Source organism: Lynx rufus, unplaced genomic scaffold (assembly GCF_022079265.1).
Source record: "Lynx rufus isolate CCGP_SWC_20201006 ecotype Redwood Valley unplaced genomic scaffold, mLynRuf1.p SCAF_12, whole genome shotgun sequence".
In the NCBI taxonomy this organism is placed as follows: Eukaryota; Metazoa; Chordata; class Mammalia; order Carnivora; family Felidae; genus Lynx; species Lynx rufus.
Genome location: NW_025814826.1, coordinates 39,809,458 through 39,828,851, shown reverse-complemented (window position 1 = coordinate 39,828,851; position 19,394 = coordinate 39,809,458). Strand labels below are relative to the sequence as shown.

General features: G+C 35.6%; 1 protein-coding gene across 1 annotated transcript in view; it reads right to left on the bottom strand.

Moving 5' to 3' along the window:
* PKHD1L1 (PKHD1 like 1) overlaps positions 1 to 19,394 on the bottom strand; it is a 167,568-nt gene that overhangs the window by 105,764 nt on the left and 42,410 nt on the right. Inside the window, exons 20-29 of the mRNA XM_047074118.1 lie at positions 18,851 to 19,000; positions 17,716 to 17,840; positions 14,754 to 14,917; positions 11,695 to 11,867; positions 9,587 to 9,734; positions 8,929 to 9,083; positions 6,994 to 7,116; positions 5,962 to 6,067; positions 2,445 to 2,555; positions 704 to 868 (exon numbers count right to left, since the gene is read on the bottom strand). Of these exons, the coding sequence (XP_046930074.1) occupies positions 704 to 868; positions 2,445 to 2,555; positions 5,962 to 6,067; positions 6,994 to 7,116; positions 8,929 to 9,083; positions 9,587 to 9,734; positions 11,695 to 11,867; positions 14,754 to 14,917; positions 17,716 to 17,840; positions 18,851 to 19,000 (1,420 nt within the window). The remainder of the gene's footprint in view (positions 1 to 703; positions 869 to 2,444; positions 2,556 to 5,961; positions 6,068 to 6,993; positions 7,117 to 8,928; positions 9,084 to 9,586; positions 9,735 to 11,694; positions 11,868 to 14,753; positions 14,918 to 17,715; positions 17,841 to 18,850; positions 19,001 to 19,394) is intronic.

Here is a 19,394-nt window from a genome sequence, read left to right as displayed (position 1 = left end):
TTTCTATAGTGTCTTCTTCATCCTAAAGAGAAATTATGCTGGTTTTATATGTTCAACCATTTTGTGTTCTGAAAGTGAATTAAAACTCTCAATGAAATTAAAGTCAACTAAGACTCTTACCAAATCCCAAATTTTATTATCACTAAGTAAAAGGGAAACTCAGAAATAATCCCAACAAAATAAAAATAAAATAAAGTGAAATAAAAACACAAAACACACCAAAAGGATCAAGACCAAGGCAAAAATCCCAAACTAAGGGAAATGAAGCAGGACAGGAAAAATGTGTTATTTTTTTTTCATCTTCTGTGTCAGGCTTCCTTTCCCCGATTTGTTCCTGGAACTTTTTCTGGGTCAAGTAGCTCCATTGAGACTGTGGTTACAAATGGAGCAGCTGGTAAGCAGAATAATAACTAATAAATCTTATCTTGACATAATTGATGAGCTTGTTATAGAAACATGTAATAATTGATGATATTAATTCAATAACCTAAGATGTAAGTATAAGCAGTCACCCTGACTTGTGCTTCATAAGAAACAAAAGAATTAGTCAGCCATTTAATTACTGTGCTTTCCAAAAGGGGAGTCTCCTTTGTTCTATATGAGGGGGCTTTGGGTTCCTCTCCCTCCACCCTGTTCTAGAAACAGTACAACGAAATGATGGAAATGTATGCAATTTTCTTTGTTTAGAACAATTAACTATTACCTGCCAGGCTCCCAGAAGCAGGCCAGATGTGTGAGATCTGATTCTGATAAATGAAGTAGAGTACCTCACCCTCTATGTTCCGTGCTAGTCCAACATCGGCTATGGACACAGCAACTGGGAAATGTCCAGCACTGCCATTCAGAATCCGGCACTTGATCTCATTTTCTTGTGAAACAAAAGAAAAACATGATAAAACAAATGTTTTTGTAAGATAAAATTACTGAAAGTTTACATTTGCAAATATAAATAGTGGGCTTCATTTTTATATCCCAAGAAATATATCTGAGGAAAACTACTCATATACGAATGGGGCGAAAGTTTTTACAAACTATCTGATGTTATGACTCAGACACTGTTAGAAAAAGGTAGGTGAAATAATAATAAAAGCAAAGTGAACAATTTACTCCTGATTTCTACTGTGGCCCCCCAAAAGTGGGGAGGGGATTATTGTACTAGTAATTTTAAAATCCTAATCTGTAAAATCAATATAATTATATCAATAATTCTAAAATTGTTGGTCCAATATGTGATTTATGTTAAGTAAAATATCAGGTTTCATCAAGAAAGGTGATCAAAAACTAAATGAAAATCTATCCTTCACACTTCATTCAGAACAATATATGCACATTTGTAATACAGATGCATTACTGACTTAGATCTCAAGAATGCATAGAGTATCTGAATTAAAAACAAATTATATGAAAGATACATTTGCTTATATAATCCTATTAAAATTAAGGAAAACACCTAGGATTAATTATGAAAGGTAATATTTAGGGAAATACACAATCATGGCTCTCACTTTTTCAAGAGTAAAAAATGTGAGTAATCTTGAAATTTTATGTTAACAGATAGAGATTTTGTTGGACTCGAAGTCAGGGAGGATGACCATGTCTCTTTGCTGCATTATTAATGTGACACTGTCAAAGCATGGGCACCATCGAATACCAGAGTGGTGTCTCTTATATTTTTGTGTCCCAGAGACACACCAAAAAAAGCTTTTTTTTTTTTTTTTAATTTGAGAGAGTTTGTGCACTTATGTGCATGTGAGTAGGGGAGGGTCAGAGGAAAAGAGAGAGAGAGAGAGAGAGAGAAAGAGAGAGAGATTGAAAGACAGAATCTTAAGCAGACTCCACGCTCAGCACAGGGCCCAACATGCGGCTCCCACGACCCTGGGTTCGTGACCTGAGCCAAAATCAAAAGTTAGACGCTCAACTGACTTAGCCGCCCAGGCACCTCAAGAAGGAAAGCTTTTATATAATCACTTTATAAGGGAAAAAGAACAAAAATCAACAGTTAAGGGATAAAACACACTGTCCAACACTGAAAGAACTAGTTTGTGGTCATAACCAAAGATTAAAAAGATAATGCATTTGGGGTGCCTGGGTGTGTTGGTTAAGTGTCCAACTTCAGCTCAGGTCAGATCTTGTGGTTCCTGGGTTTGAGCCCCACATTGGGCTCTGTGCTGACAACTCAGAGACTGGAGCCTGCTTCAGATTCTGCTTCGGCCTCCCTCTCTCTCTGCTCCTCCCCTGCTCACACTCTGTCTCTCTCTCAAAAATAAATAAACATTTAAAAAATTAAAAAAAAAACCATAATGCATTTATCCAGAGAAGTTTGCCAATTTCATGTCCCCAGAGGTACTCTACAGAAGGACTATTTTAATACTGCTCTTTGACTCTACCTTCTCTTATGAGAAAAACAATTAAATGTAATAATAATAATTTTACAAAGGACCTACCATCCACAGAAAGAAGAGAGCAACCCACTGGTCCAACAGAGACCAATACAGCTGAACTGGGGGAAAATCCAGAGCCTACTATGGTTAGAATTGTGCTTTCTTCAAAGGATCCTGAAAATGATCAATTTAAATAACAATATGAAAAAGAAAAAACCAAAGAATCTGTTGTTATGAAGTCAAATGTTTTGCAGAGACAAATAAGCCTATTTTCATCTAAAGGCTATAAACAATAAGCTGGTAAATAAGCAGAGAAAACAGACACATATTTACCAATGGTAAATTTTTTCCCATTGAATTGCTCTATATTTGTTCATATTTTAAATCTGTGTTGACAGAGATTAGCAGCAGAATATCTGTCTGAAGTATAGAATGATATAAGGAAAATTATCGTTATGACAAATTAAACAGGCATTCCTATATGATAACTTATCGTATGACAGAACTGCCATCACAAATTCATGAGAAAAAAGATGAACTGCACAATACTTGTGGGCACTTTCCACTTGTGATAAAATAAGCTTCCTCTGTCTGGGGTATTATGCATCCTCAAGTGGCTGAGATATTCCCAGGTACACCCTCTGTCTCAGCATTTTACTCATAACTGTTTTTTCCATTCATTCTTAAGAGTGTCCAACTATAGATGCTGGAGAGGATGTGGAGAAACGGGAACCCTCTTGCACTGTTGGTGGGAATGCAAACTGGTACAGCCGCTCTGGAAAACAGTGTGGAGGTTCCTCAAAAAACTTAAAAATAGACCGACCCTATGACTGTTAGGAATTTACCCAAGGGATACAGGAGTGCTGATGCATAGGGGCACTTGTACCCCAATGTTTATAGCAGCACTCTCAACAATAGCCAAATTATGGAAAGAGCCTAAATGTCCATCAACTGATGAATGGATAAAGAAATTGTGGTTTATATACACAATGGAGTACTGCATGGCAATGAGAAAGAATGAAATATGGCCCTTTGTAGCAACGTGGATGGAACTGGAGACTGTTATGCTAAGTGAAATAAGCCATACAGAGAAAGACAGATACCATATGTCTTCACTCTTATGTGGATCCTGAGAAATTTAACAGAAACTCACGGGGGAGGGGAAGGAAAAAGAAAAAGAGGTTAGAGTGGGAAAGAGCCAAAGCATAAGAGACTCTTAAAAACTGAGAACAAACTGAGGGTTGATGGGGGGTGGGGGGACGGGGTGTGGGTGATGGGTATTGAAGAGGGCATCTTTTGGGATGAGCACTGGGTGTTGTATGGAAATCAATTTGACAATAAAGTTCACATATTATAAAAAAAAAAGTGTGTCCAGATTTGGGCGATAAGTGGTATAGTCACCCTACTTATATAACATCACATACAAGATGGATTCCACATGGATTTTAATAGCTAAGAATGAAAAATGTCAACCTCTTGAATTTTAGAAGAAAACATAATCAAACATCTTAACTTTAATGTACAGATGGTTTTCTTAAATAACATTAAAAAGTCATGGTTAACCATAAAGGAAAAGATAAACAAACTGGAATAAATCAGTGATTTGACTGTTCCCATAAACAAGATACTAAAACAACGTGCAGGTGACATATTGGGAGAAGATGTGCTAGAGGATCAGTAAACATAATATAAAATACACAGCTACAAGTCAGTAGAAAAAAGACAATCTGATAAATAAAGGATGTTAACAAGCAATTTGCAGAAGAAATACTCTAAATGTCCAAGAACCAATAAGAAGACTCTTACATGCATTACTCATCAGAGAAAAGACAAATTAAAACAATGATGAGACAATTCCTTTCACCCATCAGATTGACCAGAATTAGGAGGCTGATAATCTAAGTATTGACATCGATGTGAGGAATACAGTGCTCTCACATATGCTGGAAGTACAGGCATGTTGGAGAGAAATTTGGCCATCTAATAAGCTGAATACACACATACTCAATTATTATCCAGCAATTCTATCTCTGGGCATGTACCCTAAATAAGCTCTAGCATGTACACCTTAGGAGATTTGTACAACAAAGCTCAATGCAATTATATGTAAAAACAAAAGTTTGTAAACAATCTAGATGTCCATCAACAGAGACAAAAATAAGTTGGTATATTCATGAAGTATTTTTAAATGACAAATTAGCTATGCATAAAAACATATATATATTTCTCAAAAGGAATGCTGAATGACAAAAGTCAGATGCAAATAATATTTACAGCGTAATTTCTCTGATGTTTACATCTTAACATCTCTTTCACAAGCTTAAAAACACTAAAATTACCTTATGTGTGTGTGTTCTTTACAAAAGGTATTAACAATGGCATGGAAGAATACACACAAAATTAATTATTGTGACTGCCTCTGGGGAGATCTTTAGGGACTAGAACCAGAGATTGTGTTTCAAGAGGACTTTAGCTGTTCCTATAAAATTTTCTTTCTTAAATTGATAATTAGAAGTAAATATGACAAACTGTTAACTGCATTAATTTTCAGTGAAGAGAAGATAGGTGTTTTTTACAGCATTATTTATACTTATCTTTTCATTATTTTAAAATTTATCAAAATATGGCAAAAAAGCAATTTAGATTGTTAATTATTTTGAGTAAGAAACAGATTTTTTCAGGAAGTACATATAAAAGTGGAAATTCAGTATAAGATACAAGGATAGATGTAAAAATATAAATATCAAGGGACCACAACGAAATTAAAGTTCATCAAATTTTTATACTTGATAGTTTTGATCCCATGTAACATGGATTATCCCAAAGTAATATCATTACTGTAAAGAAGTCTGAAGAACATATTCTTTCAACACAAAGATGAGTTATTTTTTAAATTTTCTTTCTTTTTTTTTTTTCGGTGATATATAATTAGCAGATGAATTTTCCTACTAGCTACCAAGATTAAATCTGTGATTATACCATCTGAGTTTAGCATTCTGACTGAAAAGAAAAGCCACTCCTTACAATCTTTAGCCCCTGCTGTTTACTTTCGTGCTGGGGAGTTCAGACACAAAGAGTAATCACGTTTTTAAAGTAATTACATAATATGAAGATATGGTACAATGTGTCATCCAAGACTGAGTTCTTGGCAATGTGTTTTCCTCTAATTCTCAAGTCTAGGAACTAATTATTTTCTTTTACTCAACAGCAGCTGTCTCATTACCAGCTTTTTAGTACTAAATCTCCTAAAAGTGGTCTCATCTGACGAAAGATTCCTGTTAATACCCTAGCAAGCAGAATTTCACAAAAATGCCTCGTCAGAGTGAAATTTTAGAGACCCGACTCTAACGTGGTGAAACTAGAGAAGTAGACTGGCGAGTCCAACTTCAAGTGTGATTTGTTTTTCAAAAGTAAGTAATTAATGCTCTTTCCACAGCTTTCTGATAGATTTTTTTAAAACTATGTAGCAATGTCTGCATGCCTGAGGTGGTGAAACCAGTATATTTAAAAACCATTATTAGTTTACACTTTTGCTACTCGTCTTCCACACTCTACTCCAAGTTAAAAAGCGGGAGATTACCTTGAGATGGGTTTATGGCCCGGACTACTGGAGTCGCCATGAAATCCCACGTAAACCCACAGTCACCTGAACACTTAGCTGGACCTCCGTTGACATAGACTTCAACCTTCAAATAATGAAACACAGAAACAGAGAACGGGTAGCACAGCTATGGAGAATATACATAAGATTTAAACAAATGATGGGGTTTTGTTTGTTTGCTTGTTTGTTTTCAAAAATTAGTCTATTTATACTCTCTGCTTTGACCATTCATTCAGCACATGTGCCTCGTATGCAAAGGCACAGTTCTAAGTGTTAAAATGCATTAAGACAACATTAAACACAACATCCCTGCTGTCACTCAATTTATATTCTAATTGGGGGGGGGAGAGACAGAGAGTCGCACTATAAATTTTTTTTTAAGTAAATGCAAGGTGCCTGGGTGGCTAAGTCAGTTAAGTGTCTGACTTTTGATTTCAGCTCAGGTCATGACCTACTGGTTTGTGCAATGGAGCCCCCACATTGGGCTCTGCGCTGACAGCACAGAGCCTGCCTGGGATTCTCTCTCCCTCTTTCTCTGCCCCTCCTGTGCTTGTGCACACATACATGTGTTTTCCCTTCTCAGTCTCTCTCTCTCTCTCTCAAAATAAATAAATAAGCATAAAGAAAAAGAAGTAAGTGCATATTACGCCCTAGCAGTGATTAGTGCTATGAAGGACAATAAAGGATGCTCTTGTGAAAGTCACCTACATTCATTACATATTAATTTCCTCATCAATAAAGTAGGAATGTTAATAATTACTTCACAGAATAATTAAAGATTAAATTAAAAAGCATATTTTCAAATTCTAACAGGTAGTGGTCAAGCTTAGAAATCCACACTTTTATCATAAGGAAGGTAATTTTCCCAAAAGTCATAATAATATTATTGAGTTAATATTCAGATGAAAATAAAGACATCATTCCTGCTGTTTCAACAGGTCTTTAATGTATTACAAACTTGGTACATATTTAAAATTATGTTACAGGTCATGAGAAAAGTTTCAGAAATACCTGTGGCTGTTGGTTGGGTGTACGAAGTAGGTCTCCAAGTATGCGCCGTCTGAATAAGCCACCATCTTTTATCTTCGTAACTGTCATATTAGCTTTTTCTCCAATAATATTGGAATGATTAATCTATTTTTACACAAAATTATTTTACTAGAAAGGCTATGATAAATATGACTGTACTAGTTTTTTTTAATTAAGCAAGGTTGAAAGTGAATAAAAGTCAAAGATGAAAAAAATCATTCAAAAAAGCACTTTAGTCACATTTTTTGAAAAAGGAGCCTCTTCCAAAGTGAACATAATCTACCCCCCCCAAAAGGGCTAACATGACTGCATTATAATATATTACATCAATTACAAGTTGAACTGAATGACTAAAATCAACCTGAATTGTTAGAATAAAGCATGTCTAAGGAAAATCAATTTACTAAATTTTATTTTCTCAAAATGTTCTATGATTGTCCTAAATGTGACCATTCTGATAAATGATTTTTAAATAGTTGAATGAGTTATACCTCTTTCCACCTGAGAGTCAACTTTTCCCCTTCAGCATTTTTCACCCCTGATTATCCTGGTTTTTCATCCACTTGTGGAATTATATTTTTTGCCAATGATAAAAATTAATCAAATCAAATCAATACATACAACTTGGTTATTTCAAAATCCCTCTGCCAATATGCCAGCCTTCTCATATATACAGTGGCTAGCAAAGAGACAGGAGTCTCCACACTGGGCCCTGTGTGTGCTAAAGTGGTGATAAGAAGCAGAAGTGATGAGCAAGCAGGGAAGGACTGGTCAGAAGAGAGACAAGGGGGTAAATGCACAGACATCAGCAGAGATACCAAGAGGAAGACCAGTCACTAGAGCCACTCAGCTACAGAATCTGCTAATTCTAGTTCCAGACCATGTGTTTTCTTAAATTACCTCCATATCTTTATGAATGTTACTATTCTGCACACCCATAGTCTATGTAAGGTACATCATATGTTACATTTATATACGGGTGTTTTTTTTTTTTTTGGTCTCCTCTTTCCCCTCTCTCCTCATTTTTTTTTCTTTTCTCAAAATGGTCCCATAAGTAGATTTCTGTATTTTCTTCCACCTTCTGTCATGGACACCTTTCCAGGTGAATACACGTGGGTCTACACTATATATGGCTTCATGGTATTCAGGCTAATGTTGTGTCATTTTAACAACCATTCTTCTCTTGATGGGGCCAGGTTGCTAGGTTTTTACTATTACAAATACTATCACAGTGACTACTTTTGTGCCTACATCATTTCATATTTGTGTTATTATTTCAGTATTATACAGTTATATAGCTGAGATTGCTAAATCAGAAGGTATCTATATTCAGATTCTACTAAATAATCCCCTAAAATGATCATACAAATCAACTTTCTCTCCAATAGTGCACGAGAGAGACCGTTTCCTCCCTTACACTCTTACTATCACTCAAAAGCATCATCTTTTTAATGTTTTTGACAGTCTGAGCCCCCAGACTCCTCTAGATTCCTCTCCTTCACATACTCTGGGTCCAACTCCTCTCCTCTGACCCCCTTCACACTCTAACTAAGCAAAGGTAATTAGATAACAGCTTACCACAGGAACTACCTGGGGGTACACAGGATAACCTATAAGCCCTGCCTGGGCTCCTCCTGCCCCTATAAAGGGTCTTCTAACACATATCCCTGGTCTCTTTCCAGAGGGGACAGCAAATAAAGTACCAACAGCAATTCTCCATGAAAGAGAACATCGAATCAACTTAACTTAGAACAATCTTCCCTCAATTTCTCTTTTTTTAATGTTTAGTCTATAGTTTGCATTTTTTAAATATAGACAGTCTCCAATTCTTTAAAAAAAAAAATGAGGCAAGGTGCAATAAGCCAGCAACACATGGAAAACAAACAAACAAACAAAAGCCAAGCCAGAGGAGGGAACCTGTAGAAGATTCTGCCTTCCACGTGTGCTTCTCCACTGGATGTTCCATGAGTATCCAGCACACGTTCCCTCCCGTGTTACTGAGACTCGTCCCACTTCTTCCACACTCTGGAGAGCAAACTGTAAATCTGCAGCCGACACAGTGGCGGGAAGGCCTGCATTCAACAGAGGGACAGCAAATAGCAGGGGTCAAAAATTCACAAACCGATTTCACCCTTAAAACCCATGAAGTATGTGCTACATACATACATAAGCCAACTGTCCTCCTCCAATATAGTAAAAATGAAATTTGCGTCTTATTTAGGCCAAGAATTTATGAATCTCTTGGAAGCAAAAATTACATGAGTAACGTACCTCAGATGATAGCTCTGGCTCAAAAACTTTTATTTTTGATTATTGATTAACTTTATAGAGAACCTATAAGCTGGGGACATAAAAGAAAAACAAACTTTTGGGAATGTAACCTGGTATATCTGGTGAGGCAATAAAGAAAAAGTGAAAATATAATTTGTTCTGGATAATTTAGCTTTATGTCACTAACATAATCTCAAGGATATAAATTATGTAGGGAAATCATATTAGAAAGAAATACACCAAAATTTTTATTATGGCTGCCTAGATTGGCATTGTCCAACCGTTCTGAACTTTTGTCATATACCTTTGAGAATGTGTCCATAAGCTTGAATGTCAAAGCTGCCACTTACAGGTGGAGACGCGGCTTGAATTCTCTGAATACGAATCTTTGACTCCCCTGGCCAATTATTTCCTCTGTAAACAGACTCATTCTCTGTCTCATTTGTGATTATCTAATTTCCAAAATAAATATTGATAAAATGATTAAACATAACAACAGCTAACATGATTTCTATTTCACCATCGTACAATCCTGTGACATGACATAAATGAGCCTCAGGTATTCAGGATTCCTCAGAACATTAAGGAGAGTCACATAAATCAACACAGGCCATACCTACAAAGCTGCAATAATGAGGCCAAAGTCAACTCAGTCATCTGTGCAGCAATCAGCTGGAACCTTAGTAATACCTCATTAATTCAGAGTGTACCCTCCATCACTCAACGAACAAATATTTATTGAACAGGCATCCCATTCAAGGTACAGTGCTAATCACTGTGGGGAGGCAAAGAAACATAAGATGAAGTCTTTGCTATCAAAAAACTAAAAATCTCTTTGGAGAAATAACATATGGGGACTAGAAAACTAACAATATACCGAAGTATATAATCAGCACAGATTCTGATCCAGACTCAAGAAAAACCTGCCTAACGTTGAGTGCCAATCAATTGACAAAAGCAACACATGCTATAAAAATTCATACACAGTGACTGTACTAGTGAAAATGATAACATCCTCCTGCTTCAGATCCCTCACGGTTGTCTGTGAATCTTGTGGAATTTAAAACTTTAAGCCTCACTGCCCACAGAAAAGAGTAAACATAATTGCCAAAAGACATAAGTTCACAGCAGCTTTGTTCATAATAGCCCCAAACTGGAAATAAGACAAAAGCCCATCAACAGGATGGTTAAATTGTGGTATATTCACACCACGGAATACGGTAAAGCAATGACAAAGAATGAACTACAGCTACATGCAACACACAAATCTCATAATATCAAACAGAAGCAGCTAGATGCAAAACAGCACATACTGGATTATTTATCAATACAAATAACATTTAACAGATGTGCACATTACTGCGTGTATCTTTCACTGGAATTTTTTTAAAAAGGTCACAAACATATGTCCCATATTCCTTAATTTGACTTTGACTGAATAACAAAAGCTAGAGGATACAATTACCAATTTTAATGAGGAATCTTGAAAAATGGGAGCTGATGTCACTGATTATTTAACAACACAAACCCCTGATACTACATTCTGTTGTGCAGCTAAGAGTAAACGACTGAAACATATTTACAAGACATTTCATCCTGAAGATACTAAGATTACAACATTGCACCAGCATAGGGTAAAGCAACTTTTGTGGAATACTTAAGAGTTTTCCTGTATTTTTAATCACAGAATCAGACTATCATTAAGCAAAACACTCTTTGAGACTTTCACAAAAATATTTAATTACTATTTAACTCCAATCTGGAGCTTATTATACTTGTTTTTGATTCACTGTGGAAAATTATATTAATTCCTTGGATAGTTTTGGAGGACATTACATTTTAAAATACTTACATTTATAGTATTTAATACTGATCTTATTATAAATAACTCAAGCAGTACAAAAATTATTCAGGTCCTTTTGGAATTCTGGAAACCTATCTTTTTCCTCCCAGTACCAATTTTGATACAAGCAAAAAGTGGTGTTTCTAACAGAAACATTTAAGAACATATTGCAGAATTTCAAATTTTCTGTTCAAAACTTTTACTGAAAGAGCCCATAGCATTTCCTTTTAAGTCAACAGAGAAAATTCTAGTTAAATCTGTTTCTTAAGACAGTTTCCCCTTGTTTTTTCCCATAGACATATTTCTTAAAGACTTTCTTAATGCTTAAAGTGAATTTTCATGCTCAAGTCTAACAAGGCTCTAACTCTTCATTTATGCTTAGAATAAGCTTATCTTGTCCTATTAAAAGATACTCCATCTGAATGTCAGATGCTATATGCTTATCTTGTCCTATCAAAAGATATTCCATCTGAATGTCAGCCATTTGTAAAAATTTTTTAAAAAGGTTATTAGATCAAAGCTAATTTTCCATAAATTGAAAACAGTAAGTTGCAAAATTCTGAGCTTACCTGTGCAAAGCTCACAGCCATCATGGGTATATTATAACTGCAATTATATGAAGTCATGGTGATAGAATATTGGTTGGTAATACTTGATCCATTAATTTTGGTCTGATTCACCTGAAAGTTCTTTAAAAATATCCCTTTATTTGCTAATGCTGGAAGTCTTCTCTTTGGCATTTCTAAAGAACATGGAATAAATGGAAAATAAAATTTCATAGCTTCTGCTGCTAAAAAAGAAAATCATCAAATAATATCCATGTCATGGAATAGGAATAGTTGTTTAGAATCAAATTTTAGAAAGAAGATCTTAAGACAAGTAGTTTTTGGAGCTTGGCAAACTTTTACTTCTAGAATATAAAGCTTTAAAGTCTGTCAACATATGAGCTTTACCAGGTAAAAGAAAATATTTAAAAGCCACCAAACCCTGGGTTTCATGTAGCCTTCTGTGGGCCTGTTAGCTCTGCTCTGTCCTAGGTTCCTGAATGTAGTGCTAAGACGTGCACTCCATGAGGACAGGACTCGGGCTGTCTTGTCCACAGCAATTTCTTTAGTAGCTAGTACAGTGCCTGGCACATGGTAGGTGCTAAATACATGCTATCTGTTGAACTACAACATCCATCTGAGCCCAAGTGAGCTGTCTTATATATGTGCTCCACTAATTAGAATGTAAATTCTGCTGAGAGCAGATTCAAAAGAAGTGACTCTAAAGTAGTACATTTAATTTTAACCAGTTGACTTTTGACCTTGCACTTGAGAGTAGTTCCAAAGGAAAGGATTTTAAAATTTCTCTGAAAAATGTGAGTGGTCACTGTTAAAGGTGATTGTTTATTTTATTTTTTTTTGCCCCTGTTTCCCAACATTTTATTTTATTTTTTATTTTTTTTATATATATGAAATTTATTGACAAATTGGTTTCCATACAACACCCAGTGCTCATCCCAAAAGGTGCCCTCCTCAATACCCATCACCCACCCTCCCCTCCCTCCCACCCCCCATCAACCCTCAGTTTGTTCTCAGTTTTTAACAGTCTCTTATGCTTTGGCTCTCTCCCACTCTAACGTCCTTTTTTTTTTTTTTTTTTTTTCCTTCCCCTCCCCCATGGGTTCTGTTAAGTTTCTCAGGATCCACATAAGAGTGAAAACATATGGTATCTGTCTTTCTCTGTATGGCTTATTTCACTTAGCATCACACTCTCCAGTTCTATCCACGTTGCTACAAAAGGCCATATTTCATTTTTTCTCATTGCCACGTAGTATTCCATTGTGTATATAAACCACAATTTCTTTATCCATTCATCAGTTGATGGACATTTAGGCTCTTTCCATAATTTGGCTATTGTTGAGAGTGCTGCTATGAACATTGGGGTACAAGTGCCCCTATGCATCAGTACTCCTGTATCCCTTGGGTAAATTCCTAGCAGTGCTATTGCTGGGTCATAGGGTAGGTCTATTTTTAATTTTCTGAGGAACCTCCACACTGCTTTCCAGAGCGGCTGCACCAATTTGCATTCCCACCAACAGTGCAAGAGGGTTCCCGTTTCTCCACATCCTCTCCAGCATCTATAGTCTCCTGATTTGTTCATTTTGGCCACTCTGACTGGCGTGAGGTGATACCTGAGTGTGGTTTTGATTTGTATTTCCCTGATAAGGAGCGACGCTGAACATCTTTTCATGTGCCTGTTGGCCATCTGGATGTCTTCTTTAGAGAAGTGTCTATTCATGTTTTCTGCCCATTTCTTCACTGGGTTATTTGTTTTTCGGGTGTGGAGTTTGGTGAGATCTTTATAGATTTTAGATACTAGCCCTTTGTCCGATATGTCATTTGCAAATATCTTTTCCCATTCCGTTGGCTGCCTTTTAGTTTTGTTGGTTGTTTCCTTTGCTGTGCAGAAGCTTTTTATCTTCATAAGGTCCCAGTAATTCACTTTTGCTTTTAATTCCCTTGCCTTTGGGGATGTGTCGAGTAAGAGATTGCTACGGCTGAGGTCAGAGAGGTCTTTTCCTGCTTTCTCCTCTAAGGTTTTGATGGTTTCCTGTCTCACATTTAGGTCCTTTATCCATTTTGAGTTAATTTTTGTAAATGGTGTGAGAAAGTGGTCTAGTTTCAACCTTCTGCATGTTGCTGTCCAGTTCTCCCAGCACCATTTGTTAAAGAGGCTGTCTTTTTTCCATTGGATGTTCTTTCCTGCTTTGTCAAAGATGAGTTGGCCATACGTTTGTGGGTCTAGTTCTGGGGTTTCTATTCTATTCCATTGGTCTGTGTGTCTGTTTTTGTGCCATAAAGGTGATTGTTTAGAATTAGGTTGATTTTTTTAAAGATCACAGTTTAGGGGCGCCTGGGTGGCGCAGCCGGTTAAGCGTCCGACTTCAGCCAGGTCACGATCTCGCGGTCCGTGAGTTCGAGCCCCGCGTCGGGCTCTGGGCTGATGGCTCAGAGCCTGGAGCCTGTTTCCGATTCTGTGTCTCCCTCTCTCTCTGCCCCTCCCCCGTTCATGCTCTGTCTCTCTCTGTCCCAAAAATAAATAAACGTTGAAAAAAAAAATTAAAAAAAAAAAAAAGATCACAGTTTAATTGTAATTATTTTATTATCACAGCTCATATGTAGGAGTCTACTGACATGACTATAAAACAATGCTTAGACTACCAGAAATAAATTTTTCATTTATAGTATTATTAATTATCACCATGATGTCCATGAAAATATTCAGTTTAATCATACCAAACAGATGCCAATGTCAATAGCTGCCTTTTAGGAACACATATCTTTGTGATTAGTTTCTCAAAAATCAAACAAAGCAAAATGAAAATATTTGTCACAGTTTATATATATATAAACAGAATCCAGGACTAGAAAGACTAATTCTTGCCACAATGACAAAGTTTTCATTAAGAGTACATTTATCCTTAGAATAAAAAATAATATTATTTAAATAATATTCAGATAAAAGAATGACTCAAATATTTAGAGATTAATGTCTATGTAAAGTAAACAATAATTCCCATGGTAAGATTTTTCTACAAGATAGATTTAGAGGTTTTGAATCGATATGAAATGATACAACATACCATCCCATGCGGACACTGTAGATGTCTGTCCAATGTATACTGTGTCTACATAGAAAACCTGTGATTCTGATGCCTTCTGTAAACCAATCCTCTGAAGAGAAAATTTTGTCCCAGTGTATTTGGCTTGTATGAGGTCCAGAAGGTCTATGCAAGTGTAGGTCCAGCTGAAATATGGTTAATTAATGTAAACCAATACACTATAAAAAAGCACTAAATTCTTAAAGAGGAAAAGTGGTTTTTTTCCCACAAGAAGACCATTAAACGCACTTTATTAGCACAGAGGTGCAGCCATAACAAGAAACAGCAGACAGAAATTTGAACTGGTAGTAATAGACTTAATGTTGTATACTGTAAATATAGGTTTTCTTTTATTTGTAGCCTTGGCAAATAGCCACAGGAAGGTGAAATATTCTGTAGCGATAGGTAAGGAAATTAAGGAGTATGTGCCTTGGTGTAGAGCAAGCATATAAATAAAAACAAGACACAAGAATAAAGTAAACTATTTTAGTAAAAAATGTCAAGGATAGAACAGTAAATTCAGTTCAATACCAAGAAGCAAAACTGGAACTTGTTATTACTCCCAAAAGAGCTCCCTAGAGTTGCACTGTCTCCTGATATGAGACAAAAGTGGTAAGTGATTTACGTAAAGCACATTACCCCTTAAATGTGTAATTTAGATTCAGATTTTGTACTTGATATTAACTGCATTGGAATTCTATGAGTTATAGTTAAGCAATTCAGCTATGAGAGTTTGCAACAAAGAGAAAAATATTGCCATCAAAATAACTAAACACAATTTAACAATAATCTTTATATCAGCTACTGCTGTAATTATTAACTGACTAGTTTGTTTGAGCACCTACTATTTTAATTTCCTTCATGGTTCCCAAACTCATCATGGGATCCACCTCAGTGCCTCAAAGCTTAGCTTAAACTAACATATTTTTAGAAAACTATATGTGGAACTACAGCAAGATAAAGTGCTCTTTAAATAAATATGAAAAAAAAAACACTTAGGGTCTCAGTAGAATTCTACCCTAATTATATAATTCTAAAGTTTAAGAAACTACTACTTAGAAAATTTAGTATACTGAACAGGACCCTTTATCAGACAAAAAGAGACTACAAATGATATCAAAACTTAAGCGAACAGCACACTGTCTTTGTGGCTACATAACAGTGTTTTATTATTATTATTATTATTATTTCTTTAACATTTATTTATTTTTGAGACAGAGAGACAGAGCATGAGCAGGGGAGGGGCAAAGAGAGAGAAGGACACAGAATCCAAAGTGGGCTCCAGGCTCTGAGCTGACACGGGGCTTGAATTCACAACCTGTGAGATTACCTGAGCAGAAGTCTGACGCTTAACCGACTGAGCCATGCAGGCATCCCTAGATAACAGTGTTTTCTAAAAGAAAATCATATTTCACTTTTCAGATTTTGAAACCTGATTTATAGCTACAAAAATCACTGTTTTGGAAAGGTTATACCATAATTCTTGGGGGGGCAATGGCACTTCTAACACTAACATTGTACTAAAAATAATCTAACTCTAACACATCTACTTGATGGTGGCCTGTCTAAGCTAAATCAAAGCAAATTTAGAAATACACAATAGGAGCAGGGGAGTTTACTTTGCCTTGACGGGCAATAATTTTACCCAGTGAACCCTATTCCTCTGAAAATCATGACATTCTTGTTTAAAGATATCATAGCATTTAGGGTAAAGGAAGCCCATCAGTCTTATCAAATGTATTTTACAGCAGATAAATTGCAGGTTAAAAGGAAAGACCTATTTAGCAATATGGTGAGTGATGCTTTGACGAATATGAAAGAACCAAGATCTGTAAAATGTTCCAAAATCTCGTCACAGTGAATGAGTCAAACGCATGCAGGTGATGCTCACCAAAACTAAAATTGTCAATCTAATCTGTTCAATTCAGGCATGCAGGGAATGTTTATAGCAAAATGTACCTGGAGAACACGTTTTCAAATAAAAAAGGTGTATATGTGCATGTGTATGTCTTCATTATGACTCTATTGTGTGTGAAATTTGTATGTGTGTTCTATGTGGAAATACAAAAGTGGATTGACGCAAATTTCAGAAGATATAATAATAAAAAAAAACGTAATTATGCAGAACTAACTTGTGCTTGAGGGTGTGGCAATTATAGTCATTAGATAGCTTTCTTAGACATCTATCTTCTTCCCTTATACTTCTCTGCTTGCATTTCTATGTGTCTAACTTTTGGCAAACCAAGCATTAAAAAGTGTCTCTTCTCCATTAACTTTGAAATATTCATTGAAATATTTTATTTGCTCTGCTCACACCTAGAAAGCACCTTGTTTTCAGTGATCAAAGTTTAATGACAATATTGTGATAAAGGAGTCTCTTTCTACCTGCCTTCAGTAAGTGGGAACATTATTAGATTTAATAATACATGATTTAAATTATAAGGTTTACCATTGTTTTACCTTTCAAATGGTCATGGGTGATGATAACACTAGACCAATTCTTATTTTCATAATCTATTTATTTTTGCCACAATTATTTCTGTTAGGATGCTAATGTAGAGGGCATGAAAACGGCAGTCAGATCTATGCTGCACAGCATTTGTCAAAAACTAACAAAAAGTGGGGCATCTGGGTGGCTCAGTCAGTTAAACGTCCAAATCTTGATTTTTGGCTCAAGTCATAACCTCATAGTTGTGACATTGACCCCTGTGTTAGGCTCCATGTTGGGTGTGGAGCCTGCTTAAGACTCTCTCTCTCCCTCTCTTTCTTTGCCCCTCTCCTGCTCGTGTGTGTACATACTCTCTCTCAAAAACAAAACAAAAAAACCCAAACTAACAAAAAGTGGAAAAAAAATTTAAAAAGTTAACAAAGAGTGGGTTTGTTTTATGTTCAGGTTATATACTGTATTATAACTTCCATTTTACATTCACAGAATGTAACTTACTTGTTTCCATTAGTAAAGTTATAGGTAAATTGTATATCATTGCTTCTAGTAATCTTGCTTCTGTCTTGGTATTGGAATTTTAGAGCAATATAATTTGCCAGGAATCCTTTGTATGCTAAACATAACTACACAGAAAATTAAAAAAGAAATCAGTAATAATATCTTAGCTTTAAGTTGTTTTATAGCAATTCAAGTTAACTCAACCTAATCCAGTAAATAAATATTGATAATTTTCCATACAAAATATTTCAGAACACAGAGACAGGGATAATTAATTTCAGCCAATTAGGTATAGAAGAATTGTGAAAGATTTTCTAGAAGAGGAAGTGGAGTTGAACGACCTTACAATTAAGGATTAATTCCTTATTGTTTTCTTAGATATGGTTTCCTTAAAAAATGAAAATAATTCCCTCCCTTTAGTCATGTAGCAATGTAAAATTTAAATCCAGCTCTAAGTGAACTCTACCGTGGATGTAAAAGCCCAAACACACAAAGAGGAGATAAACACTGAAGTAGATTAATTGGGATGTGAATGCAGCTAAGCATTTAGAGGTAAAGATGCATGTCACTGTAAAATGGTAGTTAAATACCAATCTTAATGGTCTACAACATCTTAAGCATACCAAATATATTTAGAACTTAGAACTTGAGGATGTATATCACAACTTGAGAATTTTAAAACCAGAGAAAGGGTAAACAAGACTATGATTGCTAATCTTAAATACCTATCCTAAAACTCCCATCTCTACTCATGCTTTCCCTTCACTTCTCCTTGACTGGATACCCAAGATCACTCTATGATGGCTATCCACTTTTGTTTCTTCTTAATAAATAAAATATATTGAGGAGATTATACATTTTTAATTGTTTTAATATTTAAATTCATGTGCAAGTAATTTTCTCTGAAATTATAAGATAAAGCAGAATACGTGTGCGTGATATTACATATTTTTTTCATTTTTTTTTGAAAACCAACAGAAGAGGAAATCACAAGGCCCCAGAATGTGAACCACAGTACCTGTCTAATGTGACATGATTTCACATGACAAGCAGTTTTCCCTGTCTTATATTTCAGGAAATTTTATTATCAAGGTATTTTACAGATTACATTAGCATATCATTTTGTTGAGTTCACCTGATTATAAGGAAATAATAAAATGTCTCCATATGGTAGTCTGTTTGGTTTAACATCTGTGGAGTCAAAGAGAACAGCTGGGTTTTTCAGGGAATAACGACCACAGTAAGCATCAGTTTCCGCTGTCTTCTGCCCTCTGTTAATATGTTCCTACAGAAACAGTAATATTTCAAATGAAAACATGACTTATTGTCCTGCTTTATTCCCCCACATCTCCACCCAATTTGTTCAAGTTCCAACTTGGATCCATTGCTTCCCACACCACTTTAACTTGAAATATTCTCTCTCTTCTTTGAAAGTCTAATGCTCTCATCCTGTATCACTCCTTTGGCTCCACAATCATATAATCCCTTGTACCTGTATTTGGCTATTTCCTAAATCTTATATTTCTCCTTATATCATGAACTCTTAGGGATATTTATTCATTCCTTCCACAAATATTTTTTTATAATTTTTTTAAAGTTAATTTATTTTGAGGGAGACGAAGAGAGAGTGAGGGAGGGAGGTACAGAAAGAAAGGCAGGGACAGAGGATCTGAAGCAGG